Source organism: Pongo abelii, chromosome 4 (genome assembly GCF_028885655.2).
Source record: "Pongo abelii isolate AG06213 chromosome 4, NHGRI_mPonAbe1-v2.0_pri, whole genome shotgun sequence".
Classification (NCBI taxonomy): Eukaryota; Metazoa; Chordata; class Mammalia; order Primates; family Hominidae; genus Pongo; species Pongo abelii.
Window position 1 is genome coordinate 185,492,902 of NC_071989.2, and position 27,656 is coordinate 185,520,557.

Sequence of the window (27,656 nt, forward strand, 5' to 3'; positions counted from 1 at the left end):
GCTCTCAGCTCTAGAGGCCAGAAGTCTCAAGTCAAGGTGTTGGCAGAGCTGCGCTGTCTCTGATGGCTGTAGAGGAGAGCCCTTCCCTTCCTCTTCCCGGCTTCTGGCTGTTCTCAGCAGACCTGGGAGTTCCTTGGCTTGTAGACACATCACTCCAGTCTCCGATTCCATCATAACATGGCCAACTTCAGATCATCTTTCCTCTATGTGTCTCCATATCTCCAGTTTTTTCTTTTCTTTCTTTTTTTTTTTTTTTAATAGAAGTGGGATCTTGCCATGCTGCCCAGGTTGATCTTGGAACTCCTGGGCTCAAGCGATCCACCTGCCTTGGCCTCCTAAAGTGCTGGGATTGCAGGCATGAGTTTACTGCACCCGGCCCAGATTTTCTGTTGTTTTTTTTTTTTTGTTTTTCAAGACGGAGTCTTGCTCTGTCACCCAGGCTGGAGTGCAGTGACCTGATCTCAGCTCACTGCAACCTTCACCTCCTGGGTTCAAGCAATTCTTCTGCCTCAGCCTCCTGAGTAGCTGGGATTACAGGCATGAGCCACCGCGCCCAGCCCCAAATTTTGAGTTTTTATAAGGACACAAGTCCTTATAAAAATTAGTCCCCCCCGCTCCCAACAATGACTTCATCTTAATTTAGTAAATCTTCATAGAATCTATTTCCAAATAAAGTCACATTCTTAGGAGCTGGGGATTAGGACTACAGCATCTCTCTCTGGGCGAACAGAATTCAACCCCTAACAGTAGTTAAGAAGAAATAAATTAATGAAAGGTGATAAGAAGAGGCGGGTGGAGAAGAGAAAGGCTTGTGATCTGGCCAGCAGCCTGCAAGAAACAAGGGGGTGCGAATCATTGAGCAGTACACCTAAGATTTGTGTACTTTTCCACATACAATATTTCAATTAACTTTATATGCATTTCAAGAAGGCAGCTTTATTGTAAGAACCTCACAGTGTTTGGCATTTCTTGATTTCTGTCAACAGTGTTGATAATGCATATGCGCACTAAAATCTCCCCCATGGTTGCAGCATATTTCACTGCTTTTTTTTTTTTTTTTTTTTTTTTTTTTAGACAAAGTCTCGCTCTGTCACCCAGGCTGGAATGCAGTGGCATGATCTCGGCTCACTGCAACCTCTGCCTCCTGGGTTCAAGCGATTCTCCTGCCTCAGCCTCCCAAATAGCTGGGATTACAGGCATGCACCACCAGGCTCAGCTAATTTTTTGTATTTTTAGTAGAGATGGGGTTTCTCCATGTTGGTCAGGATGGTCTCGAACTCCCGACCTCAGGTGATCTGCCTGCCTCGGCCTCCCAAAGTGCTGGGATTACAGGCGTGAGCCACCACACCTGGCCTAAGTTTTTAAACTTCTGTAGAAACAGGATCTCACTGTGTTGCCCAGGTTCAAGCAATCCTCCTGAAGTGCTGAGATTACAGGCATGAGTGGCTGTGTCCAGCCTTTTTCTTTCTTTTTTTTTTTTTTTTGAGACAGTCTTGCTCTGTCGCCCAGGCTGGAGTGCAGTGACACAGTCTAAGTTCACTGCAACCTCTGCCTCCCATGTTCAAGTGATTCTCCTGCCTCAGCCTCCCTAGTAGCTGGGACTACAGGTGCGTGCCACCACACCTGGCTAATTTTTGTATTTTTAGTAGAGACGGGGTTTCACCATGTTGGCCAGGATGGTCTCAAACCCCTGACCTCATGATGCACTCACCTCAGCCTCCCAAAGTGGTGGGATTACAGGCGTGAGCCACTGCACCTGGCCTCTTTTCTGATTTTAAATTAACTTTTTCCACATGTTCTGATCCAGGCTCCTTTTCCAAATTAAAAGTGTATATTTAAACATTGCATCTTAGACGGTGTGATAGTCATGAGGTCATAGAAGTAGTTAAGAGGAAAGTTAATCTATAATGAAGATCAAGGCGAAGAGGAAAAGCATCTTTTCTGGAGCCCTAGTCTTTTGCAACATTTTACAAAACAATGTAGGTAAAGAAAAGGCTAATCTATAATCAGAGGAACAAAGGTTACAGCTGCCTACCACATGCCTCATAATCGCATTCCTTTAAGGCTCAAAGTAATTTAAAGTTCCAACAACAGATTCTGAATTACTTATTTTTGTAGACCCTTGAGAATGCACCCACAGGCAGCAGACTGCTGGGCACACAGCCATCTGGGGAGTGGACCTCCACCATCACTGGGCCCACTGGCACTGGGGACAGCATTTACATGGGAGAGAAATCAGCCACTGTGTATGCATTGTTGCAGGTTTTCTTTTGCTCACAGCCAAACCTAATCCTAACTCATACAAGTGGGAAGTTGTGATCAGAGGGAGAATCTAGTCTGTAAAAGCATTAATAGGTTAAGTTAGCAAATTGAGGAGAAACATCACAGGTTATTTATTTATTTAGAGACAGGGTCTGGCTCTGTCACCCAGGCTGGTGTGTAGTGGTGCTGTCTTGACTCACTGCAACCTCTGGCTTCTGGGTTCAGGTGATCCTTCCGCCTCAGCCTCCTGAATAGCTGGGACTACAGGTGCACACCACCATACCCAGCTAGTGTTTGGTGGTATTTTTGTTTTTTTTGTTTTTTGAGATGGAGTCTTACTTTGTTGCCTAGTCGCGAGTGCAGTGGTGCAATCTCACCTCACTGCAATCTCTACCTCCCAGGTTCAAGCAATTCTTCTGCCTCAGCCTCCTGAGAAGCTGGGATTATAGGCATATGCCACCATGCCTGGCTAATTTTTGTATTTTTAGTAGAGACAGGGTTTCACCATGTTGCCCAGGCTGGTCATGAACTCCTGAGCTCAAGCAATCCTCCAGCCTCGGCCTCCCAAATTGCAAGGATTATAGGTGTGAGCCATTGCATCTTGCCAGCAGATCAGTCAACATAGGAGGGAGCGGTTCTTGTGGAGAGGAGGCGTTAGGAGGGAACTAGGCAAACCCTGGATCGACTTGTGTGAAGTCAAGTACTGAAGATGGCCAATATGTAATCAGCTGGTGACTCTGGGCCACGTGCCATGCAATGGCACGTCCTCATCATCACAGCTGATCTTGGGCACCGCTGCTTGGTAGAAATCCCCAGAAATCTGGAATCCTGGATCTGGATTCTCTTAGTGTGCTGTAGGGGCTATTATATGTAGCCTGTCCTCACCGTCATCCTGAAGGGGTAGGACAAGAAATCAACAGAATTTACTTGGAATTTTGGTTCCAAATTGCTGTTAATTAAAAAAAAAAAAGTGCAATCTCCTGCTTTCCTGGTCTCTTAACTCTCTGATTCTTATATCCCATGTCTTTTGTACTTTCTGATTTTGAGGTATATCTCCTTTAGAAACTCTCCTATAGATGGTTTCGAGGTTGCCGTGGTTTGTCTGCCCCCTCCAAAACTCATGTTGAAACTTCATCTCTAGTGTGGCAGTACTGAGAGGGGAGCCTTTAAGAGGTGACTGGATCATGAGGGCTTTGCCCTCAAGAGATTAATCCACTCATGGATTAATGATTTCAGGGGTTAGTCGATCAATGGGTTATCATGGGAGGAGAACCAGTGGCTTCACGAGAAGAGGAAGAGAGACCTGAACTAGCATGTGAGCATGCTCAGCCCCCCACCCTGTGATGCCCTGTACCAGCTCCAGACTCTGCAGAGTCCCCACTAGCAAGACCTCACCACATGCAGCCCCTCAACCTTGGACTTCCCAGCCTCCAGAATTGCGAGATATTCCTTTTCTTTATAAATAAGTCAGTTTCAGGTATTCAGAAAACAGACTAAGAGGCTGGGTGCGGTAGCTCATGCCTGTAATCCTAGCACTTTGGGAGGCTGAAGTGGGAGGATTGCTTGAGCTCAGGAGTTCAAGACCAGCCTGGGCAACATTGTGAGACCCTGTCTCTACAAAAAAATAAAGAAATTAGCTTGGTGTGGTGGTGCAACTCGGGAGGCTGAGGCACAAGGTTTGCTTGAGCCTGGGAGGTTGAGGCTGCAGTGAGCTACGATCATGCTACTGCACTCTCGCCTGGAATTTTTTTTCTTTTTTTTGAGACCGAGTCTCGCTCTGTCGCCCAGGCTGGAGTGTAGTGGTGCAATCTTGGCTCACTGCAAGCTCCGCCTCCCGGGTTCAAGCAATTCTCCTGCCTCAGCCTCCTGTGTAGCTAGGATTACAGGCGCACGCCACCACGCCCGGCTAATTTTTTTTTTTATTTTTAGTAGAGACGGGGTTTCACCATGTTGGTCAGGCTGGCCTCGAACTCCCGACCTTGTGATCTGCCCGCCTTGGCCTCCCAGAGTGTTGGGATTACAGGAGTGAGCCACCGTGCCTGGCCTTTTTTTTTCTTTTTGAGATGGAGCCTCGCTCTGTCACCCAGGTTGGAGTGCAGTGGCATGATCTTGGCTCACTGGCAACCTCCACCTCCGGGGTTCAAGCGATTCTCCTGCCTCAGCCTCCTGAGTAGCTGGGACTATAGACATGTGCCACCACACCCAGCTAATTTTTTGTATTTATAGTAGAGATGGGGTTTCACCATGTTGGCCAGGATGGTTTCGAACTCCTGACCTCAAATGATCCGCCCGCCTCAGCCTCCCATAGTGCTGGGATTACAGATGTGGGCCACCACACCCTGGTGAGGATCTTTGCATCAGTGTTCATTACGGAATATTGGCCTATAGTTTTCTTTTCTTGTAGTGCCTTCGTCTAGCTTTGGTACTGGAGTAATGCTGGCCTCACAGAATGAGGAAGTTTTCCCTTCAAGCTTTTGGAAAAGTTTGAGGATTTGTATTCTTCAAATGTTTAGTATAATTTTACCAGTGAAGGTGTCAGGTCCAGGGAGTTTCTTTGTCAAGAGATACGTGATTACTGATTCGGCCTCCATAATAATCATAGGGTCTATTCAGAATTTCTGTTTCTTTGTGATATCATCTTGGTAGGTTTTATGTTTCTAGCAATTTGTCCATGTCATCTAGGTTATCCAATTAGTTGGGATACAGTTGTTCATAGTACCCTCTTATAATCCTTTTCACTTGCATAGAATGGGTAGCAATGTTCCTACTTTCATTTCTGATTTTAGTAATTTGAGTCTTCTTGTCTTTTCCTAGTCCATCTAGCCAAAGGTTTGTCAATTTTGTTGATCTTTTCAAATAACCAACTTTTGGTTTCATTAATTTTCTCTGTTGTTTCTTTGTTCTCTATTTCATTGATTTCTGCTTTAATCTTTATTATTTCCTTTTTTTCTGCTATCTTTGTGTTTAATTAGTTCTTTTTCTAGTTCCTTAAGTTTTTAAGTTAGGTTTTTAATTTGAGATTTTGTTTTTTTTCCCCTCTTACCATTATTCCCAAGAAATACGAAAATAAACACAATCATACAGAGAATGAAGCACTGTAAAAGTAAAGCACTGAAGAGTAAATATGAAATATATTGCACAAGAGGGTTGAGATCAAAATACCAGAAATATAAATTATATCAATAAATGTAAATGAACTCATGTAACAACATTTTATCAGGCCAGGCGCCAGTGGCTCACACCTGTAACCCCAGCACTTTGGGAGGCTGAGGTGGGTGGATCACCTCAGGTCAGGAGTTCGAGACCAGCCTGGCCAACATGGTGAAACCCCCTCTCTACTAAAAATACAAAAATTAGCCAGGCGTGGTGGTGCGCGCCTGTAATCCCAGCTACCCGGGAGGCTGAGGCAGGAGAATCATTTGAACCTGGGAGGCAGAGGTTGCAGTGAGCCGAGATTGCACCACTGCACTCCAGCCTGGAGACAGAGCGAGACTCTGTCTCCAAAAAAAAAAAAAAAAAAAAAAAATATATATATATATAAATATATATAAAACTGTATATAATTATATGTAATTAATATAACAACAAAAATTACATGGACAATTTTATATAATTTCTGTGTATATGAGATCTATATATTATGTGTGTATATGACTGAGAAAGCCAAGCTCATAGGCCTGTGGAGTGAAGGGTTCCTCAGAGACCAGGCATGCTGTTGGAAACATGAGGGAAGAATAAGCAGTTAGAACCACCTGGAGACACGGATATGAAACTTTTTAGTTGACATAAAGGACTCAGTATAGGGGTTGATAACAAAATGGATTCACCAAATTAGTTGAAGAAGATCAACTAATTTGAAGATCAGACCAAAGATCAGAGGACCTTGGGAGGAAACAGAAATGGAGATTTATATAGAGATTTATAAAGAGATTTTTTAAAGAGAATGGGCCTGGCGTGGTGGCTCATGCCTGTAATCCCAGTACTTTGGGAGACCGAGGCAGGCGGATCATGAGGTTGAGATTGAGACCATCTTGGCCAACATGATGAAACCCCGTCTCTACTAAAAATACAAAAAAATTAGCTGGGTGTGGTGGCGTGCACCTGTAGTCCCAGCTACTTGGGAGGCTGAGGCAGGAGAATGGCTTGAACCTGGAAGGCAGTGGTTGCAGTGAGCTGAGATCGTGCCACTGCACTCCAGCCTGGTGACAGAGCGAGACTCTGTCTAAAAAATAAACAAAAATTTAAAAAATACAAAATTAGACGGGCGTGCTGGTGCATGCCTGTAGTCCCAGCTACTTGGGAGGCTGAGGCAGGAGAATCGCTTGAACCTGGGAGGCGGAGGTTGCAGTGAGCTGAGATCGCGCCACTGCACTCCAGCCTGGGCGACAGAGTGAGAGTCCATCTCAAAAAAAAAGAAATATGGAGACTATAAATGGAAATCAGCAACCAAAAGATAACTGAAAAAGTCCTTTGCATCTGGAAGCTAAAAACATACTACCAAATAACATTCGGACTTAAGAATAAATCATAATGAAAGCCCCACGCTAAAAGAGGAAAGTTGCAGGACCTCGCTAAAGCAGGAGAGGTTTGTGGCTTGAACAAGAACATTTGCAGGGTGCCCTGATCCCTTGAAGAGGATGCCCTGATGCTGACCGTGGGAACGGCCTACGCTACGCGAGCAGGCGTTCAGGTGGAATACTCTTCCTGTACTCCAGAGAACAGGCTGAAACTTTTGACTCAGCAAAGGCCAGAAGGAAAAGGGGAAGTGGTTTATCAAGTGCCTGCTGGAGCATATAACATCCCAGACACTGGGCACTTGCATACAAGTGACCGACACGGTTGGCCCCACCGCTTGCCAGTGCTGCCTGGTCAATGGGTTAGACTCATCCCATGACGCTAGCAGGGTAGTTGCTCTTGTTGTCTTTGGAAGGACCTTTTCTTTCCTTTCCTTTTTTGAGATGGTGTTTCGCTCTTGTTGCCTAGGCTTTAGTGCAATGGCGCAATCTTGGCTCATTGCAACCTCCGCCTCCCGGGTTCAAGCGATTCTCCTGCCTCAGCCTCCCGAGTAGCTGAGATTACAGGCACGTGCCACCATGCCCAGCTAATTTTGTATTTTTAGTAGAGACGAGGTTTCTCCATGTTACTCAGGCTTGTATCAAACTCCCGACCTTAGGTGATCTGCCTGCTTTGGCCTCCCAGAGTGCTGGGATTACAGGCGTGAGCCACCACGCCCGGCCATGGAAGGACTTTTTCAAGAAACCGATGTAGTCAGTTTTCCATATACCTCCAGGTGCTCTGTTCTGGTGCCTGGGTGCTCCACCAGCACGGAGAAAGACATTGAGTGCCCTGTGGCCTGAGTCCCAGGCACTGAACACTCTAGCCTGGGCAGCAGCTCCGGGAGGACTCAGCTTCCCGAGCACCGCCCTCAGGTAGGGAATCTACAGCAGCACCGACAACACACCACACAGTGCACCAGCCATCAAGGGGGCACACAAATGGCCAGGGCTGCCTTCCAGGCAATGGCTACTGCCTGGTGGATCCAGTTAGTAAGCCAAGAGCAGCTTAAGCACATACCATCTCCATCTGGCATCAAACCGCCCTGCTCACTGCGCCAGTTGTTGTAAGGACACCCTGGATTTGTTGTCATTAGATATGATGTAACAGACATAGAAATGACTGCCATGGTGGGAAGAAGCTTATACTCACAGTTGCCTAGAAACAGGTGGCACTGTGCACTAACACGGGCCACACGGGGAAGCACCAGGGTTGGTAAGGGGGCAGAGGGAGGGAGGGGGAACTGTGGGGCAAGAGCCTTTATTGTGGTTTGCTTGGGAAGGAACCTGAGAGGCAGAGTGAGCAGGTCTAGGATTGCCTAGCTTGAATAATTTCAGTGGGTTTGGGGTAGGATGTCCCTAGTTGTCCAGTCTTTGGGGGATAGTGGTGCAGCGTGTAAGAGCCCAGTAAAGGAGATGGTTGGAGGGTATGGGCTCTGGATTGGTTAGTATGAATATGAAAGGCACACTTGCAGGTGAGTGAGTGATTTACTATCTCTAGGAATTGGATGAGAGGATGGAGTATGATGAACCTTTGATTCCTGGAGGGCCATGAGTTCACCGTGATATGGAAATGCTGCTGTGCTGTGATCAGTTAGTGGAGGCAAAAATTAATAATGAATTTTAGAAATGACGGATGCAACTCCCAAGGAGTTAGTTCACTGGACGTATAAGGAAATGCAAAGTAACAAGAAACAAGCTAAATATACCATCCTATTGTTCTCTGTAGCAACAATGAAGGCAAAAGATAGTGATAGGGCAGATCCTGAGATTGGGCAAAGCTTGGATTGTGGCTGGTCTGAGCTACAGCTATTCCCAGGGACACTTTTGAGGGGAAAAATTATGCTGAAACAACAGTGAAGATGGTTAGAATGATTCACAAGAGAGTGGGGAAAACAAAGGGAAGAGTCAAGATACTCATCCCAGCAGGATGGAATCTTTAAAGGGTTCTTAATGAAATGGACTGAATAAAGTAGACACTGATGGGGTCAAAACAAAGGTCATACTCCAACACCCTTGGAAGTCCTTGGGTGGACAGATGGGAGCTTCTGCTGGTCCCCCACTATTGAAGGGCCCTAAACAAATCTGATTTACTCACCTTAGTTTGGAGGATTTTAAAATGTCAGAGGGAGGCTGGCCTGTAATCCCAGCACTTCGGGAGGCTGAGGTGGGTGGATCACCTGAGGTCGGGAGTTCGAGACCAGCCTGACCAACATGCTGAAACCCCATCTCTACCAAAAATATAAAAAAATGGTCGGGCGTGGTGGCACACACCTGTAATCCCAGCACTTTGGGAGGCTGAGGCGGGCGGACCATGAGGTCAGGAGATCGAGTTCATCCTGGCTAACACGGTGAAACCCTGTCTCTACTAAAAATACAAAAAGTTAGCTGGGTGTGGTAGCATGTGCCTGTAGTCCCAGTTACTTGGGAGGCTGAGGCAGGAAAACCGCTTGAACCCAGGAGGCGGAGGTTGTAGTGAGCTGAGATCGCGCCATTGCACTCCAGCCTGGGCAATGAGAGCAAAACTCTGTCTAAAAACCAAACAAACAAACAGACAAACTAGCCAGGCATGGTGGCGGGTGCCTGTAATCCCAGCTAGTCAGGAGGCTGAGGCAGCAGGGGAATCGCTTGAACCTGGGAGGCAGAGGTTGCAGTGAGTTGAGATCGCGCCATTGCGCTCCAGCCTGGGCGACAGAGTGAGACTCTGTCTCAAGGAAAAAAAAAAAAAAGCCAGAGGGAAAGATGCCAAGGAGAAAGCTGATAGGTAGTCACCTGGGGCAATTGCGCCACAATCCAATCAAGGTAATGACTGACACCCACTGGGGACCCAAGGCCATGTGGACATGAGCTGCTGAAATGGTTAGGGGCTGCAGGAGAGACTTTACTGCGACACCTTTTGTGGAACCCATGCTCTGTGACTCCAGAATCTATTTGTGAAGTCCCAATGGGAGCAAGAGTTCGATTGGGAGAATATGGGAATGTGATACCTGATGGAATGGAAACGGGGAGGGTTGAGCAGGCTTTATGCAAAGCGACTGCAGCTCCTTTACCTGAATGTACTATGGGGGTGGATATTGGGTCTGCCTGAGGCGTTTCTCTTACCTAGCATGGTAAAGCGGAAGGCATGTGAATCTCCCCACCCGCCAATATTGATTGGATATACCTGATGGAAACCAGTAAGATTGCCCAAGCCTGTGCAAGTTGTTCATTTGTTGTACCATAGCCCCCCTGAGGAGCAGACTGGACCTGAGGGCAAAAGCCGGAGTGCCACCTAGTGGCAACCTCTGGGATTTTGGACCAGGAAATTTCCGTTTGACTAACTTGCTATTGGATTTAATTAAAGTCCAATTGCCCCTATGACTTAAGGACATAAAATAACCTTGAAACCTGAAATACTCATAATTTCTCGGGTGATGTTGGGGAAGTAATCTGATGAGGAGGGCAGTGCCCGGAAGGGTCCATCATAATTTGGAAATGATTTTTCTAGAACGTGCTATCTGGGGAATGCAAGGAGGCCGTCCCAAGTGGGAGCCTCTTCCCCCACAGGCAACTTCAGAGCCACCTAAGGAGTTTCACGGGCCACATGAGCAGTGAGTGCCTTATGAACAGCTCTCTATTGACAAAGAGCCACCTGGTTTATGGTTGGAAGTTTCAAGGTGACAGGACAGCTTCCTATCTGGAAGACCATCAAAGAAGGTAAAAACAAATACTCAGCAGATTGAATTGACTGGTGTTTGTGCTACATCTCATGGGCAGTGGCCAACCTGCCCGCACAGTCAGCAGAAGGGCAATGGAAAACTGGCCTATTAGTGGGATGCCTGTATGGGGCATGGGCCTGTGGACATCATTATGGGAGTCGGAGGGGTACATTAAAGTAGGACGTTTGATGCTCATCAGAAGAACCCCATTCCAGGATCAGGGAGTGATTGGAATCAGTCAGTGGATATTCCGGTGTGCTCACTTAAGGAGGCCTCATGGTATGAGGGACATACGGGGGCCGCCACAGTGCAGGGATGGACTGAGTCTAGACATGTTCCCCTTGCACCCTCTGAGGCACAAAACACCAGTAACTGTTCTGTCTGTCAACAAGAGGCTTGATAGGCAAGTCAGACTGAAGCCTGTAGCCCCAGGAAGTGTAAGTCGTGGCAGGAACAGACAGTCACTCTGCACACTGGGCTCGGCTTCCCTGTGGTAGATGCAAATGCTCACAGCACAGTAAAAGGACTGGAACTCAGCTGGGCGCAGTAGCTCACACCTGTAATCCCAGCATTTTAGGAGGCCAAGGTGGGCGGATCACCTGAAGTCAGGAGTTTGAGACCAGCCTGGCCAACATGGTGAAACCCCGTCTCTACTAAAAATATAAAAATTAGCTGGGCATGGTGGCAGGTGCCTGTAATCTCAGCTACTTGGGAGGCTGAGGCAAGAGAATCTCTTGAACCCAGGAGGTGGAGGTTGCAGTGAGCCGAGATCGCGCCATCGCACTCCAGCCTGGGGGACAAGAGCGAGACTTCATCTCAAAAAAAAAAAAAAGGTACCAATTTGGACTCTGCCAGGTCACATTTCTTCAGACCAAGGAACACATTTTACAGCACATAGTGTCCAACAGTGGCGGAGACATCCTCCCCAGAGTGATGGTTTGATGAAGAACTGGAATAGGCAAGTGAAACATTTGTTGACTAAAATAGGAAAAGCCAGGCAAGGTGGCTCACGCCTGTAATCCTAGCACTTTGGGAGGCCGAGGCGGACAGATTGCTTGAGCTCAAGAGTTTGAGACCAGCCTGGGCAACAATGGCAAAATCCCGTCTCTACAAAAAATACAAAAAATTAGCCGGGTGTGGTGTTGCACACTTGTAATCCTAGCTACTCAGGAGGCTGAGGCAGGAGGATCACCTGAGCCTAGGAGGTCAAGGCTGTAGTGAGCTGTGTTCATACCACTGCACTCCGGCCTGGGCAACAAAGTAAGACCCTTCATATATTACCAAGTTGGGCAACATACATGAAATTGGGGTTAGAGTAGGAAAGTAGGGATAGAATAAGACAGGAAAAATATTTGAAGAGATAAGAACTGAAAACTTTTCCAGAAGCTCAAGACACCCCAGGCAAGGCAAACACCAAGAAAACCACACCCAGGCGTGTCACAGCCAACAGTTGAAAACCAAAGGTGAAGAGAAAATATTAAAAGCAGATAGAGGATAACAATACATTATATCCAGTGGAAAAATAAGAATTTCAGCTGACTTAGAAAAAATGCAAATCAGGCTGGGTGCGGTAGCTCACGCCTGTAATCCCAGCACTTTGGGAGACTGAGGGGGGCGGATCACCTGAGGTCAGGAGTTCAAGACCAGCTTGGCCAACATGGTGAAACCCCATCTCTACAAAAAATAAAAAAATTAGACAGGCATGGTGGCATGCAGCTGTGGTCCCAGCTACTTGGGAGGCTGAGGTGGGAGGATTGCTTGAGCCCAGCAGGTCAAGGCTGCAATGAGCCCTCATTGTGTCACTGCACTCCAGCTGGGTGACAGCACGAGACCCCACCTCAAAAAAAAAAAAAGCCATACTACTGACCCTACAGAGGCCTGTTTGCAGTGTTCCTCCCAGGATAGCGGCTGCCAGGCACTTCTGAGACCTGTCTAGCCAGGGCTGGCCTCTTGGCTTAGCCCCTGTGACATCAAGCGAGGGACCGGCTGGCACCCAACTCCTGATCTTTATGCCGCACTGCCACAACAACCTGGGGAGCGTTCCAGAGGTGGCCTCTGTGTGGGGGTCTGCTGACTGCTTCTTCTGACATTCTATGGGTGTGGAGACACAGGCCCACCAGCCCTTCCCTACCCCTTGCCCATGGCTTGGCCAAGCCCCTGTTCGGCATCGGTTTGCTCTCTCGCTGAGGTCGTAGTCTGCAAGAAGAGGCTGACCCTGAGAGACGCAGGGCCCGCTGCTGCTTGGGAGGATGCGCTGAAGGAGGGAGGCCTGGGAACCTCCTGGAGCAAGTGACATTGAGCAGAGATGGCAGAGGCAGGGAGGTGAGCAAGGCCATGGCATGTCCCCTGCCACAGCAGGAGGAGGAGCACGGCCCAGCTCAAACTTTGTCCTGAAGGCCGTGGGAGCCTGGGCCTTCAGCGGGGGCGTGACCTGGTTAGCTCTGCGCCTGGTGAGTGCTGCTCTCTGGGAGAGGGGAGGCTGCGGGCAGCCCAGGGAGGAGGCTGGGCGGGGGTCCAGGGTCGGAGCCAGGCTCCTGACTCCCCTGATGACTCTTCTTTGCAGGGGAGAAGGGGAAAGGGATCTGGGGAACGCAGGGCCGTCTCCTCCTGCACCCTGTACCCTGTCCATGGAGTGGAGGAGGACGGTGAGCCCAGGACTGGCTGCCCTCTTCAAGGGGTCCTAACTGGGACAAAGGCCTGGGGGAGGGGTCTCCCTTCTCCCCTTCCACTCAGGGCACAGATGCAGACTCTGTCCTTGGAGCCCAGAGGACCGTAGTCCCCGATAGAGTCTGCCCTGCAAGGACAGGCAGCAGAGCCCCAGTTACAGTGGGCTGGTGGAGGCAGGAGGTCACAGGGCGAAGTGCAGGACCCTGCGGAGTCCGGGGCAGAGGATCTGGGCTGGTCACTGCTGAGGGGGCACTGCAGCTCCTCTGTCCAGTCCTGTGCCTAGAGGCCACTAGCTCTAGCATTTTCTCACAGGGGCCCAGGGGACATCCAAGGGCTTGGGGCAGGATCCCTGCTGATCCAGGCTGGATCCCCCCATGCCCCATCCCATCCTGTTCCTGGGGAGGTATTGTTCCTGTCTGGCCTGGCCGGTGGCCTTGACCGCAGCCCACATGCTGCCCCTGGCTGGAAACCACTCTGCGGCTCCTAGGATGAAGTCCAAACTCCTTGACATGAGCCCTCCAGCCCCTCTGCAGCCCCAGCCCGACTCCCACCACCTCCTGGCCATGTCTTCAGCTCACATATGCTTCCCTCTTTCCCTCTGCTGAAAATTCTCCTCCTTCAGAACCTCCCCACCCCTATCCCACCCAGACTGGAGGCCAGGCCATCTAGGGCCCAGACATCTGAGTAGGTTCGTGTCTGCACTGCATGGTGCTGACTTTGGTGAAATAAAATTGGAAATTCATTCACAAGCCTTGTGGCTCCTTCCTTCAGACATGGCTGATTGCAGCGGGGAGTTTGGGGGAACCCATCAGCATGTTCTGGGCCCTGCAGCCTCTCCAGTGTCAGCCTGCACGAGGCTATTTGCTCTCTGTAAGCCACACCGCCCCTGCCACGCTCCTTTCAGCCCCAGGGCCTTTGCACGTGCTGTTCCTTTGTCTGGAATTCTTTCATCTCTCCTATACTTAGATAACACCTCTTCATCCATTTCCCCAGTAAAGCCTTCTCTGACCTCACCAATTAGGTCAAATGTTCCTTAGAATATGCTGTGGGGGCACGGTCTCTCCCTGTGAGGACCTGTCCAGCTGGACCTCTGCCTTCCTGTGGCTGTGTTGGTGTCTTTCCCTCTCAGGCCTATGAGCTCTACAAGGGCAGGGACCCTGTATGCTTTTGCCTGTCGTATGTCCTCCAGCCCCCAGCACAGCGCCTGGTGTCAGCAAATATTTTGTGAGTTAAGGACAGGCGGCTGGGTAGATGGATCGTCTGCCTAGACAGGGCAGTTATTCCTCTGTGAGCAACTCTTAGAGAAAGTTCATTTTTTTTCGGTGCCCGGCCGAAACTTCAAGATGTTTCCTGGCCAGGAACGGTGGCTCACGCCTGTAATCCCAGCACTTTGGGAGGCTGAGGTGGGTGGATCACCTGAGGTCAGGAGTGCGAGACCAGCCTGGCCAACATGGTGAAACCCTGTCTCTACTAAAAATACAAAAATTAGCTGGGTGTGGTGGTGAGCGCCTGTAATCTCAGCTACTTGGGAGGCTGACGCAGGAGAATTGCTTGAACCCGGGAGGCGGAGGTTGCAGTGAGCCGAGATCGAGCCATTGCGCTTCAGTCTGGGTGACAGAGCAAGACTCAAAAAAAAAAAAAAAAAAAAAAGATTTTTCCCAAGGAACTGAGGCCTGACTGACATGTGCTTGTGTTTACCAGGACTGTCTCTTTACAAAGCATCTATCCCTCCCCCTTCTCTCCCCTCTCTATTTTCGGGTTACTGGAGTCACAGACTCAGCCCGTGGCTGGCAGCAATGCTCCACCCTGCTACAGCTGCTTTCATCTTCCTGTCCCCAGATGTGGCCCCACCTGCTGGTGCTGCGGCTAGAAGTCATCACAGCCACTCCTTCGGCCGGCTAGGAGAGTCAGGTGCAAGAAGGGTTCATGGACTCTGAGTAAGGCGAGCAGGGGCTGCCTGGGAGGCCAACGCCGCGGTCTGGTTGCACTGGCCTTTGAGATGGGCGGCTCCTTCAGGCCATGGGCACCGCGGAGGCATTGGTCTGATCCTTCAACGCTGTCGTAGGGCTCCTGAGGCTTAGAGACGGAGGTCACCTCCGGAGTCATACACAGCTGAGACATCAGTGACAGGAGAGGACCCCAAATCCGCGGATACCAGAGCCCAGGGCTCCGGAAAAGGCCATTTCGCGTGCCTCCAGGGTATGGCCTGCCTGAGGAAGCTGTTACCCCACTGACGTTTTCGTAGCAACAACAGCTTCCTCACAGAAGAGGGGGGCCGAGAGATTATTCCCATTCGACACAGTAGGAAGCTGGGGCCCACGGGGGCCTTCGGGGGCAGATGGCAGGCAGGCCTGGGGACAGACACCGGAGGGCAGGAGCCGGGTCCGGCGCCCCTCCGCCGGCGCCTGCGCATTGCGGCCCAGCTCCCCTCTCAACCCCGCCCCATCGCTTGGGTTTTCAAATTTGAAACCTGCTTCTTTTCCCGCCCAAACGTGTGGATCAGCGGCGGGAGAGGGCGGGGCGGAGCGCCAGCCAATAGGGCATCAGGGACTCCCCGACCCCGCCCCGAGGATGACAACAGCGATCCTTGAGAAGCCATGTGCGAATGGGCGAGCGGCGGCCGGCAGGCCCTGCCCCCGCGGCGCCCACGTGCAGCGGCTGGGCCCGGGGCTTCCAGGGGACCACCAGGCCCCCAGGGCGCCGTGCTATGTTGGGGGCTAGTCACTAGCACGGGGCTGGAAGCTGAGATCAAAGACGCCAACGAACCGGCGTGGGTGGATGAGTGAAGCGGGCAAGAAGCAGCACCCGTTAGCCTGAGGGTTCGCTCCAGGGCCAGGCCTGGAGCCAGCGCCCTTACCTGCTCCTGGAAAGTCTGAGACCACTCGGGGCGGGGCGGCTGCCGGAGGGTAGGCTGCGGTTCCGTGGCGGGTTCCAGAGGGGCGGAGCCAAGGGCTGGGCGTTCCCGCGGGCGGGGCGTCCCGGGGGCGGGGCGGGCCCCTGTGTTTGTTGCACCGTGTCAGTTACTTTGTAACAAAAGTGCTGCAGCCGCTTGCTCCGGCCGGCACCCTAGGCCGGCCCGCCGCCAGCTGTCGCCGACATGGAACCCGTGGCCAGCAACATCCAGGTCCTGCTGCAGGCGGCCGAGTTCCTGGAGCGCCGTGAGAGAGGTGAGGAAGAACCCTTCGCTGGATTCCGGGCGGCGACCTCGCTGACACGGGCCTGTACTGGACCTGGCTCCCAGCTTGAAGGATGCACCGCCCCAGGACAGTAATCCCGGGGCGCCTCGCCCTCAACTCGAGAGGAGTCCCGGGGCGGTAGAGCAGGGAGGGGTGGGGGAAATGGTCCTGGCGCCAAAAGCCTTTCCTTGACCGTGCTGTGCCTGGGGCTCCCGCTGGGACCAGGTCCAGCCCCAGCCTGACGCAGGCGGGGGCTCTCTCTGGCAGAGGCCGAGCATGGTTATGCGTCCTTGTGCCCGCATCGCAGTCCAGGCCCCATCCACAGGAGGAAGAAGCGACCCCCCCAGGCTCCTGGCGCGCAGGACAGCGGGCGGTGAGGAGGCCCGGGGCGGCGGGAGTGGGGGTGGGGGTGGGCGCCGCCCCTGGTCGGGCCCTCCTCTGCCCACTTGTTGCTTGCATCTTTTGGGCCAGGTGTCTTGCTCCAGGAAGCGTTCAGACCCCTCCTGCCATCTCCCCACTCTCCAAACACACTCACACCTTTCTATTCATTCAAGGACTATTTCTTGAGCACCTCTAGATGTGCCAGGAACTGCGAACAGCAGTTGGGGTCCCGCTTCCACTCGCACTCCCGCACTCCACACATCAGGCCAGTCACCTCCCCCGCTGGCTTCCTCCTTTTCTCTCCTCTCCCCAGCCCTTTGCATATGCTGTTCCCTCCTATTTGAATGCCTCTCCCTCCACTACCGTCTTGGGAAACATCTATTTCTGCATTTAGCTGTCACCTCTGTCTGGGAAGTCCTTCCTGACCAGCTGGCAGGGGCCCTCGTTAGGACCCCCATACCCACCTGGGCAGGCTTCTGTTAAGCATTTGGCTCCGTGTGTCTTTGACTCCCCTCGCCCTGCCAGGGGACTCTGGTGTCTGAGGCCAGCATGAGGTCTCCATAGGGGACTTGTTTGGGGCAGACATCTGTAGTGGCTCTTGAGCCACTGGGGGCCCTGGGATTGGGGCATGGGCAGTGGCTGATTCCCCTTCACCCCGTCCTCTCTGGCATTGGCAGGTCAGTGCACAATGAACTGGAGAAGCGCAGGTGAGTCCCAGTCCTTCCGTGGCCAGAGGCCACCGCCCTCTGGCCTTCCCTCCTCTGCCATTCCTGCGGCCAGCAAGGTGGGGCTGGCACTGCCCTCCAGACCTCTTCCCCACAGGAGGGCCCAGTTGAAGCGGTGCCTGGAGCGGCTGAAGCAGCAGATGCCTCTGGGGGCCGACTGTGCCAGATACACCACGCTGAGCCTGCTGCGCCGCGCCAGGATGCACATCCAGGTGAGGCCCCCCGCTGTGCCTGGACTGGCTTGCCCTGGTGTATGGAGGGCTGTGCTGTGGAGGGGCTGGTGGGACTGGGGAGCGAGACCTGAGGTCAGAACTCAAGAACTGTGTGACTTAGGACAGCTCTCTGAGCTTTTACTTTCCAGATCCATTAAATGGGAAGAAAAGCAGACAATAACTCAGAGGGTTGAGGCTTCAGTGAGTTCACTCTATAAATGTTCACTGTTGCTGTTACAGCTGTTATCACTTAGATCACAGCTGTGAGACCTTGGGCAAGTCACTTAGCCTGTCTGGACTAACCTTCCCTCCTGTTTGAGGGGAGGGGATGGCTGTTGAATTCTGTGATGGGGTGTATGTGGGGGTCCTTGGGACTGTAGAGGGTTGGTCCTTGCTCTCCCTCTCTCACCTTCAAGGCCTCCTGTTATGGGCAGTCTATCCTGGTGCCACCTGGGAGGCAGCTCCAGGGACAGGAGGGGAAAGGACTTAGAAGACGCCAGTCACTGGTCCTCCCAGGGCTCCCGCTGCTGCTGGGGCTGAGCTCAGTGCCCCCTGGTGGACAGGAGTGGATGTGCTGAATAAGGCCCAGGTGGCCCTGGCCATGTCAGAAGTGGCCTTGGAAACCACAGGACTTTTCCTGTCCTCCAGAGGAATACATGGAGGCACAGCTAGGCTGAGGGCCAACAAGTTGCACAGCTGATGGGCAGCAGATTCAGGACCCACGCCCAGTTCCCTGGCTTGCATTATCTCCTCCGACAAGTGTTTATTGAGCACTGGTTCTGCTAGGCCCTATTCTAGGCACTGGGGGCTGTGGCACGCATAGACCTATGCGCTGTTAGTAAATAAACCACAGCTGTGGGAACAACCGCACTGCCCCCCGGAGTCTGTTATTACCGTGATTGTGGCTGAATAACACTCTGGTTGGGTAGTGGCCCAGTTTCTCACATGGAGCTTGCCTGGCCTGGTTCTCGGATGGATGATGTGTGCCCCTCAGGGGCTGGCTGGCCCGTGGGCAGGACCTGGGCAGTGCTCCTTCTCTGGGACTCCATCACCCCTCTCCTGGATTAATTCACCGGCCTCCTCCCAGCCTTCCTGTTACCTGTTTTGCCTCCACCAGGCTGTCTTCTACTTTGCTCTAGAATGATCTCTGCAGCACACCTATCTACCCAGGCCCATCTCCTGCTGAAAACCCACCAGTGGCCCCTGACAGGACAAAGCCTCTGCTCCTTACTTCCTGTGAAACTCGAGGCCCTTCATAACCCAGGACTTGCCAGTAGGCTGCTCTTTTGGCCTCATCTCTCCGTGTGCCCCACAGAAGCTGAATGCTCCGTGCTCTTCCCAGGCTCCCTCTGCTGTGTCTTGACGTTTCTTCCTCCCTGTGTTGGCCTCGGCAGCTGTTACTCATCTTTCTACGCCCAGTCCAAATGCCTCCATGGCCCAATCCTCCCCTTGTTGAATGATCGAATGTAAGCTTCTGCCCACTGAGGGCTCTGCCTGGGAGAGCCCTTGGCCTTCCAGTCCTTGGAACTTCAGGGCTGGCAGAGCTTGGCGGGAGGTAGGGGGATGGGAGGGAGGGTGCTAACGCCTTCACGCTCTCGCTCTTGCAGGGATCGTGACCAGGAGCTACGGACTGGTAGCCTTTGTTTATTCTCTAGTTTTCTAAAAATTTAAATTAGTTGTCAACCCCTCAAAAGACATTTGACATAAAAAATCTGACTTTCCAGCTAGCTTCTCGTAAAGAAATGGGGGGCCGGGCGCGGTGGCTCACACCTGTAATCCCAGCACTTTAGGAGGCTGAGGCAGGCGGATTACCTGAGGTCAGGAGTTTGAGACCAGCCTGACCAACATGGTGAAACCCCATCTCTACTAAAAATGCAAAAATTGGCTGGGCATGGTGGCGGGCCCCTGTAGTCCCAGCTACTTGTGAGGCTGAGACGGGAATTGCTTGAACTTAAGAGGCGGAGGTTGCGGTGAGCCGAGATTGTGCCATTGCACTCCAGCCTGGGCGACACAGCGAGACTCTGTTTCAAAAAAAAAAAAAAGAAACGGGGAGACCTGGTAACACCGGGCCTGTTTCCCATGACAGCACATGCCTGGCACCTGAGCCAGAGTGTACACGCAGCAGTGCACCCTGCTCCCAGTTCCCACCACTGGACACCACAGCACTCCATTCCTTTATCCTTGACTAGGCCCCAAATGCCTTTGAGATTGTGGTGCCCCCCACCCCCAATCTAGGCAGCACCCTGACAGGACGTGTGCATGGCCGGAAAGGGGCTGGCTTTCTGGAGGATGTGGGTGCAACCCTCTGGGGCCTGGATTTAGTCGCCACCTGCCTGGAGTGGGCATTGGCCCTGTGGCCGTGGCCTGGTACTGGGTAGTGTTGGGGTGCAGCCCAAGCCCCCACGCCGCTAACTCCAGCCCCTTGCTCTTTTGGGATCCCCAGAAGCTGGAGGATCAGGAGCAGCGGGCCCGACAGCTCAAGGAGAGGCTGCGCAGCAAGCAGAAGAGCCTGCAGCGGCAGCTGGAGCAGCTCCGGGGGCTGGCAGGGGCCGCCGAGCGGGAGCGGCTGCGGGCGGACAGCCTGGACTCCTCAGGCCTCTCCTCTGAGCGCTCAGACTCAGACCAAGGTGAGTGCCCTGAGGCTGAGGGGTTGTGTGGCCCTCGGGGCGAGCCAGGTCTTCTGATTGGACCCCTCCCCGCGCAGAGGAGCTGGAGGTGGATGTGGAGAGCCTGGTGTTTGGGGGTGAGGCCGAGCTGCTGCGGGGCTTCGTCGCCGGCCAGGAGCACAGCTATTCGCACGGCGGCGGCGCCTGGCTATGATGTTCCTCACCCAGGGCGGTCCTCTGCCCTCTGCTCATGCCAGGCCCACTTGCCAGGCAGGAGCCCTCCCCAAGCCTTCAGGGCTGCTTGGAGTCACCTGTTGGAATGGACTAAAAGGACCCTTGTGTGGGAACAGGTGCTCCCCAAACACCCTGCTGCTGGCTGCCAGGCAGGCCCTCTGGAAGGGAAGGGGCAGGACTCATCAGGACCTCCCTGGACCCCTGTAGGACAGACAGCTTGGGCCTGAGCCCAAGCATTTGGCTCTGCTGCTCCCAAGGGGACAGGAAGCCTCTTGGGCCTCTTCCCTTCCTAGACAAGGCCCTCTAGCCTTTGCCTCACATAAACTGTACAGTATTTTCATTAAAAGCCTCTTTCATAACTTCCCGTCCATAGTCTTGCCTAATGAAAATGGGGGAACTCCCAACCACAGACCCACTGGAAGAGGAAATAATATCAGTTCCCATCACTGACACTGTTGGCCGTGCCAGGCAGTGCACTTAATTCTCACAACTCGAGGCGGTTCTGTCTCCACTTCATGGATGGTAGAAATGAGGCTGAGTGATGTCACTCGCCTGAGGTCCATAAACAGTGGAGTCAAGATTCAAACCAGAGCCTTCCGACTCCAGAGCTGGGGCTGAGTGAATTCAACAAGGATTTATTGAGTGCCTATTACGTGCTAGATACCGAGACACATCAGAGAACAAAACCAAAAGCCCTGCCCTCATCGGGCTTACAGTCTAGCACTTACCGCCAGTTAACCTGCAGGCTACCTGGAACCCTGGGCAAGTCACCTCACCTCTGTGCCTCGGTCCTCAGCTGCCCAATGGGAGAATAAGCAGACCTGGGTCAGACATGAATCATGTGCTTGGTGTACTGCAGATGCCAAACTGCATCCCCACAACCCACCACGCAGACAGCAGACAGGGCTGGAAGTTGAGTTTTAATGATAAAGTACAATGGAGGGAGGGCAGAGGGGCTAAGCCTAGCTGTCTGGGGTGCTATGGTGGTGGTGGGCTGGCTACACAAACTGTTGCTGCTGCTGCTGCTTCTTGGTGGCCGCCTTGCTGGCGAGGTCCTTGGCCTTCTCTGTAGCTGCCAGTGCCGTCTCCTTTGCCTTCTCCTTGGCTTCCTTGGCTGTCTCAACAAGTGTTTTGGAAGGGGCCTCACCTGTCATGAACAGCAGGTGGCTGCCTTCAGAGGATGCCTGAAAGACCAACCTAATTTCCCTCCCCCATGACACCCATCTCCCCTGGGCCAGGCTCCACTAAAAAGGTGGTATTCACCCTCCTCCCACACCCAGTACAGACGAGGAGTCCCCGCTCAGAGCAGGGCAATGACTAACCCAGACTCCACACCCGCTAGGCTGAATGAGCCTCTCCCTATGAGGAATATCCACATACCCAGAAACTCACCTTGCAGTTTCGCCAAGATATATTCAAAACCCTTCATAGTCTTGGTCACGTTGCTTTTGAACCGGGCAAGACCAAATTCCTGGCATGAGAAGGGGAAGGATACTGAGTTGCCCATTGACCCCAGCCCAGCCCCAATACCGAAAGCACTGGGTCCCAGAGCCCCAGCAGCCCCAACAACACTGCTCACCTGGACAGCTCTGGAGACACCAAATAAGCTAGAGGAGACCCAGGCTTCCCGGCGGATTTCGGTCCAGCCACTGTTGTCAGAGTTCACACAGTAAACACATCGTTCCTCCACCACCTATGCAGAGGCCAACCACAATCGTGGAAGAGTCTTTCATTTTGCCAACTTGCACATCAATCTGACTCCCTGTCTCTTTTCATGAGGCAAAGCAATACAATGAAAACCCATTCCTTCCCGACTGCACCCCCAAGTGGCACTGACAGAGCAAGAAGCCATAAATAAGGTCGTTTTGCTCTCGAAAATCTCTCTTCTGACTCTTAAACTAGAAGGCAAAAGGTCTCTTGAGATCAACAAAGGGCCTTCCAGCCCGTCCTGCTCCTGGATTTTGTTTTGTGCATCTATACACATGCAGTGTTTTAGCCGCCTTCCACCAGCTGCAGCTCTGGAGCTTCCTGACAGTCCAAATACAAACATTTGCCCGGTGCAGTGGCTCACGCCTGTAATCTTAGCACTTTGGGAGGCCGAGGCGGGCGGATCACTTGAGGTCAGGAGTTCGAGACCAGCCTGGTCAACATGGTAAAACCTTGTCTGTTCTAAAAATACAAAAATTAGCCAGGCGTGGTGGTGTGTGCTTAGAAATCCAGCTCTTCAGGAGGCTGAGGCACGAGAATTGCTTAAACCCAGGAGGTGGCGGTGGCAGTGAGGTGAGATCATGTCACTGCACTTCAACCTGGGTGAGACTCTGTCACCAGAAAAAAACAAAAAAACAGAAAAAAAAAAAAGAAAAGTACTGCCTCTGCCACTCAGCATCACTCCTGTGAGTCCAACATATATCTGTGCCATAGATGCCGGATGGGAGTGCTTAGCATTTAGAACTTAGGACAACTCAGTAAGATAGGTACCCCTCCCCCACTGTATGAATGAGTCAAAGGACAGGTCCAGAGAGGATGACCAGCTGAAAAGAAGAAAATCTGAGGTCATACTCTACAGCTGTCAACCCTCAGTAACCCAGACCTGCCTCCGGCCACAAAAGCTCCCTTATGGCTCTCTAGCCACATGTATCTGAGGAGCTCTCTATCTGGTGGGAAGGGGAGAGGGGGAGGTGCAGAATCACAACAGGAGGTGTCTCACCATCAGCCGGGCGTGGTTGATGTTCCAGGTGAAGGTAGTCATGGTCTGATTCTGTGGGTCCACAATAGAGTCCTCCAGGATGTACACCGAGTGAGCAACATTGGCAGGAAATAGTCGCTCGGCCCAGCGTGGCATCCTGTTGGTCTTGGTCAGGAGTCGCCGGGACAGCAGTTTCTGGTCAGGGGTCACCTCCCGGTGTACTGTGTCTTCCGTCAAGACATGTTTGCTGCAGGTGTCAGGGTGAAGGTGACCCTCAGAAGCCTGCCCCTAAGAGACTGCCCGAGGGGATTCCCATTTGGAGGCTCCGGGCCTAGAGAGGCCACGCCTTCCTGTAACCTTGCAGGGTGGTATGTGCTATGGTTCAGACCAGAGTTAAGGGCCCATCCCAGGGCAAATTCCAACTCCCGCCATCTGACTGACCTGGATTCCTGCCTTCTAGCAGGAATGGACCTCATGATTTACTGCACCCCAGGAAAGCGCCACGGGCAGAGGAATAGGATTTCCAACTCCAAGATCCCTCCCAACTCCCATACTGCCGCCTCTTCTTGTCTCACCACACTGAGAAAAGAATCTTACACTAAGGTCTCAAGTAAACCACCGCCCAGGCCCAACCTCCCTTCAGGACCTTGCAGGCCTGGCCTGGCCGCTTCCCCGATAAGGTCTACCTAAGATTCGATATCGAGTCCTTCCTGGTCCCAGTACTTGGGGATTACCCATACTTCGATCTCCAAATAGCGAGATGGCGCGGTTTTGCTCTTCCAAATACCACGTACCTATAGGGATTTGGGTACCGCTGCCAGAAGGCGGCGAACACTTGGTCCCAGGAACTCCGGAGCACGCTCTGGCCCAGGAAATACTTCACCATCGTCCCGGCCGGAGCGGGCTCAGCACCCGCGCAGCATCAGGGGTGCGGAGCCTGGGAGGCACGCGGGGGCCGGGCCGGGCCGGGGCTCGGCGCACACCCGCCGCCAGGCTCGTAGCTCAGTCACCACCGCACCGCGCCCAAGCAGCTGCCGCCGCCGCCGCCGCCGCCGCCATGAGTTGTCCGGCCGCGCGCCACTTCCGGCGCAGCCACACAGTAGCCACCGCTTCCGGCGCCCGCGCCACGTGACCTTGCGGTCCCGCCCCCTCGCCCTCTCGCCCCCTCCCGCGGGAGTCGCGGCGCTGCGGGTAGGAGCCGGGTTGGGGGAGACCCCAGGTTCGGTTGGGATTCCCAGCCAGAACGGAGCTTAAGCCGGGCAGGCGAGCGAATGACCGAGTAGCGAGCTGCACGGCGGCGTGCTGCGCTGTTGAGGACGCTGTCCCGCGCGCTCCCAGGCCGTCCCGGGGCTTGGGGTCTTCGAAAGATAATCGGCGCCCGGGGCCGAACAGCGGGGGCACACGGGGCGCTGCCGAAGTGCAAGGCCACGGCCAGAGCTCGAGCCCGACGCGCTGTCTGGAGTCGTAGGTTGGCGTCGTTTGGGGTCGGGGTCTGAGGCTTGGGCGCTGCCTGGGCCGAGCGGAGATCGGGGTTTGCCTCCCGTCCCCGCTCAGGATCCTGACGTGGCTGAAGCGGCCCCGGGAGCATGAGCGGGCAGCGCGTGGACGTCAAGGTGGTGATGCTGGGCAAGGAGTACGTGGGCAAGACTAGCCTGGTGGAGCGCTACGTGCACGACCGCTTTCTGGTGGGGCCTTATCAGAACGTGAGTGCACCTGGAGGGGCCAGGCACGGTGGGCGGGGAAGTGGGGGGGCGGTAATCTGCACCTATGGCCCCGATCTCTTCCCTCTCGTTGCAGACCATCGGGGCCGCCTTCGTGGCCAAGGTGATGTCGGTCGGAGACCGGACTGTGACATTAGGTATTTGGGTAAGTCCCCTGGGCATCTATTCTTGGGAGACTCATTCCTGAGGAGGTGTAGGTCCTGCCTATTACTGGTTGATTTGTGGTCTCACAGACCCGTTTCTCATAGACCCGTTTCCTTATCTGGAAAATAGCGGGGTCTGGAGAACGCGGCCTTAAGTTTGACTCAGGCCTTACTCTTTAGGACACAGCAGGCTCTGAGCGCTATGAGGCCATGAGTAGAATCTACTATCGGGGTGCCAAGGCTGCCATCGTCTGCTATGGTAAGGGGGGGGTCTGGGCTGTCCCACAAGAAAAGATGGGTGCCAGGCTAGCCAGAGAACAGCCCTTGACCACTTGGTTGTGTCTCCTGCATGCCGCACACCAAGACCTCACAGACAGCAGCAGCTTTGAGCGAGCAAAGTTCTGGGTGAAGGAACTGCGCAGCCTAGAAGAGGTAGGTGAACAGACCTCACTAGAACACTGGGGGCTGGGGTTCTGTTGGTCTGTGGAGGTGACCCTTGTCTTCTGCCTCAGGGCTGCCAAATCTACTTATGTGGCACCAAGAGTGACCTGCTGGAAGAAGACCGGAGGCGTCGACGTGTGGACTTCCACGACGTCCAGGACTATGCAGACAGTAGCTGCTCCTCAGCCCTTTGGGGGGTGGGGGTGTGTGGCTGTCTGGGTGGATCAAAGAAAATAGGGACTGCCTTGGCTGCCAGGGCAGGGTGCTCTAGGAGGTCTTCCTGGCCTCCTTGAACCGTGGGGTCTACGAGACTCCCTGAACTGCTAGCCCTCCCTTTTGTCTGTTTATCTAATTCTCAGGTATGAGGCTTTAGTCACTTCTCTTTACAGATATCAAAGCTCAGCTCTTTGAAACATCCAGCAAGACAGGCCAGAGTGTGGGTGAGTGCTGTGCTGGAGCCTCACAGCAGGAACACGCAGGGGCACCAGAGGAAGCTGAATAGGGCACTGAGGGCTGGGTCACTGGGAGATCCCAGGGCTACTGGCATTGGGCCCTCGCTGATCATCATTTTTCCTGCCAGACGAGCTCTTCCAGAAAGTGGCAGAGGATTACGTCAGTGTGGCTGCCTTCCAGGTGATGACAGGTGTGTGCCTCCCCAGCCTTTATGGAGACTTACTCTAGGCCCACAGCATCTAGCCCCTTTCCTGAGTTACCTGATCCCAACAGAATGGTGCTGAGCTGCCACCTCTCTCTTTGACAGAGGAGGACAAGGGCGTGGATCTGGGCCAGAAGCCAAACCCCTACTTCTACAGCTGTTGTCATCACTGAGTCAGCACTCACCTGGCCTGGGGGAATTAAAGGAATTCCCCATAAGGGCTGGACCCAGCTCCTTTCTGGGCTTGGGTAGTCAAATGTCTGAGCTACCCCAGGTCCTCATGTCAGCAGAGTGGCACCTGCCTGTGCTGGCCCATGGAACGGAGACAGCACTGGGCTGACTGTGGGCATGAGGAGGGATAAGGGCTGATTTGGACCCCAGGCTTCTGCCCTGGACAGCACTTGTGTCTGCAGATTATTTAAGTGGCTTTTGATCTGTAAATAAAATCAATGCACTGTGAATCACACCCAGCCCCTTTCCCTGCTGTGTGGATTGGGTGTCAAGACACCTAGTTCTTTCTGGGGCCACCCGGCTGGCTTCACTGCTTATATTAAGTCTCCTCCCAACTCCCATTTTCCTTTGGAAAACAAGACTTTTCTCCCCATGGTTACCGCTGAGATGATACTGAGGCTGTAGTAGTACAAAGCTCACAATTTCTTCTGAATGCTGAAAAGAGTGCGTGAGTTGCTTCAAAATAAAAGGGTCAAGCATTCCTACTTCAGACAGGTTGGTCTGACTGGCTCTACTGCATCAGTCATGTTTGGGCCCCTATGTCAGACCTGTGACTCAGGTCCTGAGCTTCCCAGTGACATCCTACAATGTGGTTTAATGGTAGGAAAGTCCTAAGTTCTGTAAGCCAGAAAGGTCTAATGGATCCAGATTTGGTTCGAATTCAGCTGCTAATTTAGAAAAGGGACTTAAACCCTCATCTTGAATTTCTCGTCTATAAAATAAGGTGACTAATACGCAGCCCAAGGATTGTGAAGAAAGTGAAGAGTAATTCTAGTACTAAATGTTTTTCCCAATCTTCCCAAGCACATTTTGCTGAAAGGGCAGGAAGTTCAGGACTAGGTCACAAAGGGAAGCAAATTCCCAAGTTTTCCCCAAAGAAGATCCAGATTATTTCTGAGGAATCAGGTGTTATTGTAAACAGGGCTGACACTTGCTGTTCAACCAGAAGGAAATTTATTGCAGCCCTTTCTGGTATGGTGGGTGTGGCCCCAGGCCAGGGGCTTTGCCTTACAGTTTTATCCTTTGCCTATGCTTTCCTGCCTTTATTTAGGCCTGGGCTGAGTCCTCTGCAGTGGCCAACACCTGCCTTGGAAGAATGTAAAACTTAGCCAACATGGTCAGACTCACACTCAGAAAGTGCTTTGGTTCCACTTCCTTTTTAAAAACCAATTCCTCAAACTGCCCTTCCTTCATGCGTGATGGGGGCTTCCTGTGGAGGGAGACTGAAACTGACACCAGCCACTCCCAACAGGGGAGAAAGAGGC

The 27,656-nt window shown here is 52.8% G+C and overlaps 3 protein-coding genes and 1 long non-coding RNA gene across 7 annotated transcripts; 2 read left to right on the top strand and 2 right to left on the bottom strand.

Annotated features, from left to right (window-relative positions):
• Positions 1-389: 389 nt before the first annotated feature.
• Positions 390-15,689, bottom strand: LOC134761457 (uncharacterized). The gene is made up of 2 exons (XR_010140086.1): positions 15,032-15,689; positions 390-3,154 (listed from the first exon to the last, which is right to left on the bottom strand). It is a non-coding gene; the product is annotated as an uncharacterized LOC134761457 (long non-coding RNA).
• A 153-nt stretch (positions 15,690-15,842) lies between these two features.
• On the top strand, positions 15,843-20,873 carry MXD3 (MAX dimerization protein 3). 2 transcript variants are annotated; one of them, XM_063724434.1, is made up of 7 exons: positions 15,843-16,086; positions 16,251-16,347; positions 16,624-16,729; positions 17,415-17,444; positions 17,560-17,674; positions 20,118-20,301; positions 20,379-20,873. In XM_063724434.1, exons 2-7 carry the CDS (start codon positions 16,278-16,280, stop codon positions 20,492-20,494), a joined length of 621 nt encoding a protein of 206 aa, XP_063580504.1. In that variant the 5' UTR covers positions 15,843-16,086; positions 16,251-16,277; the 3' UTR covers positions 20,495-20,873. The 2 variants fall into 2 exon arrangements, with proteins under 2 accessions (XP_063580504.1, XP_002816310.2); XM_002816264.6 differs by lacking the exon at positions 15,843-16,086 and having other exon boundaries at positions 16,144-16,347.
• A 256-nt stretch (positions 20,874-21,129) lies between these two features.
• On the bottom strand, positions 21,130-24,343 carry PRELID1 (PRELI domain containing 1). The gene is made up of 5 exons (XM_002816268.5): positions 23,995-24,343; positions 23,222-23,447; positions 22,094-22,207; positions 21,907-21,985; positions 21,130-21,661 (listed from the first exon to the last, which is right to left on the bottom strand). Exons 1-5 carry the CDS (start codon positions 24,084-24,086, stop codon positions 21,513-21,515), a joined length of 660 nt encoding a protein of 219 aa, XP_002816314.1. The 5' UTR covers positions 24,087-24,343; the 3' UTR covers positions 21,130-21,512.
• Positions 24,344-24,358: 15 nt separating this feature from the next.
• Positions 24,359-26,626, top strand: RAB24 (RAB24, member RAS oncogene family). 3 transcript variants are annotated; one of them, XM_009241319.4, is made up of 9 exons: positions 24,359-24,664; positions 24,755-24,903; positions 24,998-25,066; positions 25,245-25,323; positions 25,429-25,496; positions 25,577-25,676; positions 25,895-25,945; positions 26,086-26,148; positions 26,266-26,626. In XM_009241319.4, exons 2-9 carry the CDS (start codon positions 24,787-24,789, stop codon positions 26,331-26,333), a joined length of 615 nt encoding a protein of 204 aa, XP_009239594.1. In that variant the 5' UTR covers positions 24,359-24,664; positions 24,755-24,786; the 3' UTR covers positions 26,334-26,626. The 3 variants fall into 3 exon arrangements, with proteins under 3 accessions (XP_009239594.1, XP_009239593.1, XP_054412283.1); XM_009241318.3 differs by having other exon boundaries at positions 24,515-24,668; XM_054556308.2 differs by having other exon boundaries at positions 24,539-24,664; positions 26,232-26,626.
• The last annotated feature ends 1,030 nt before the right edge of the window (positions 26,627-27,656 follow it).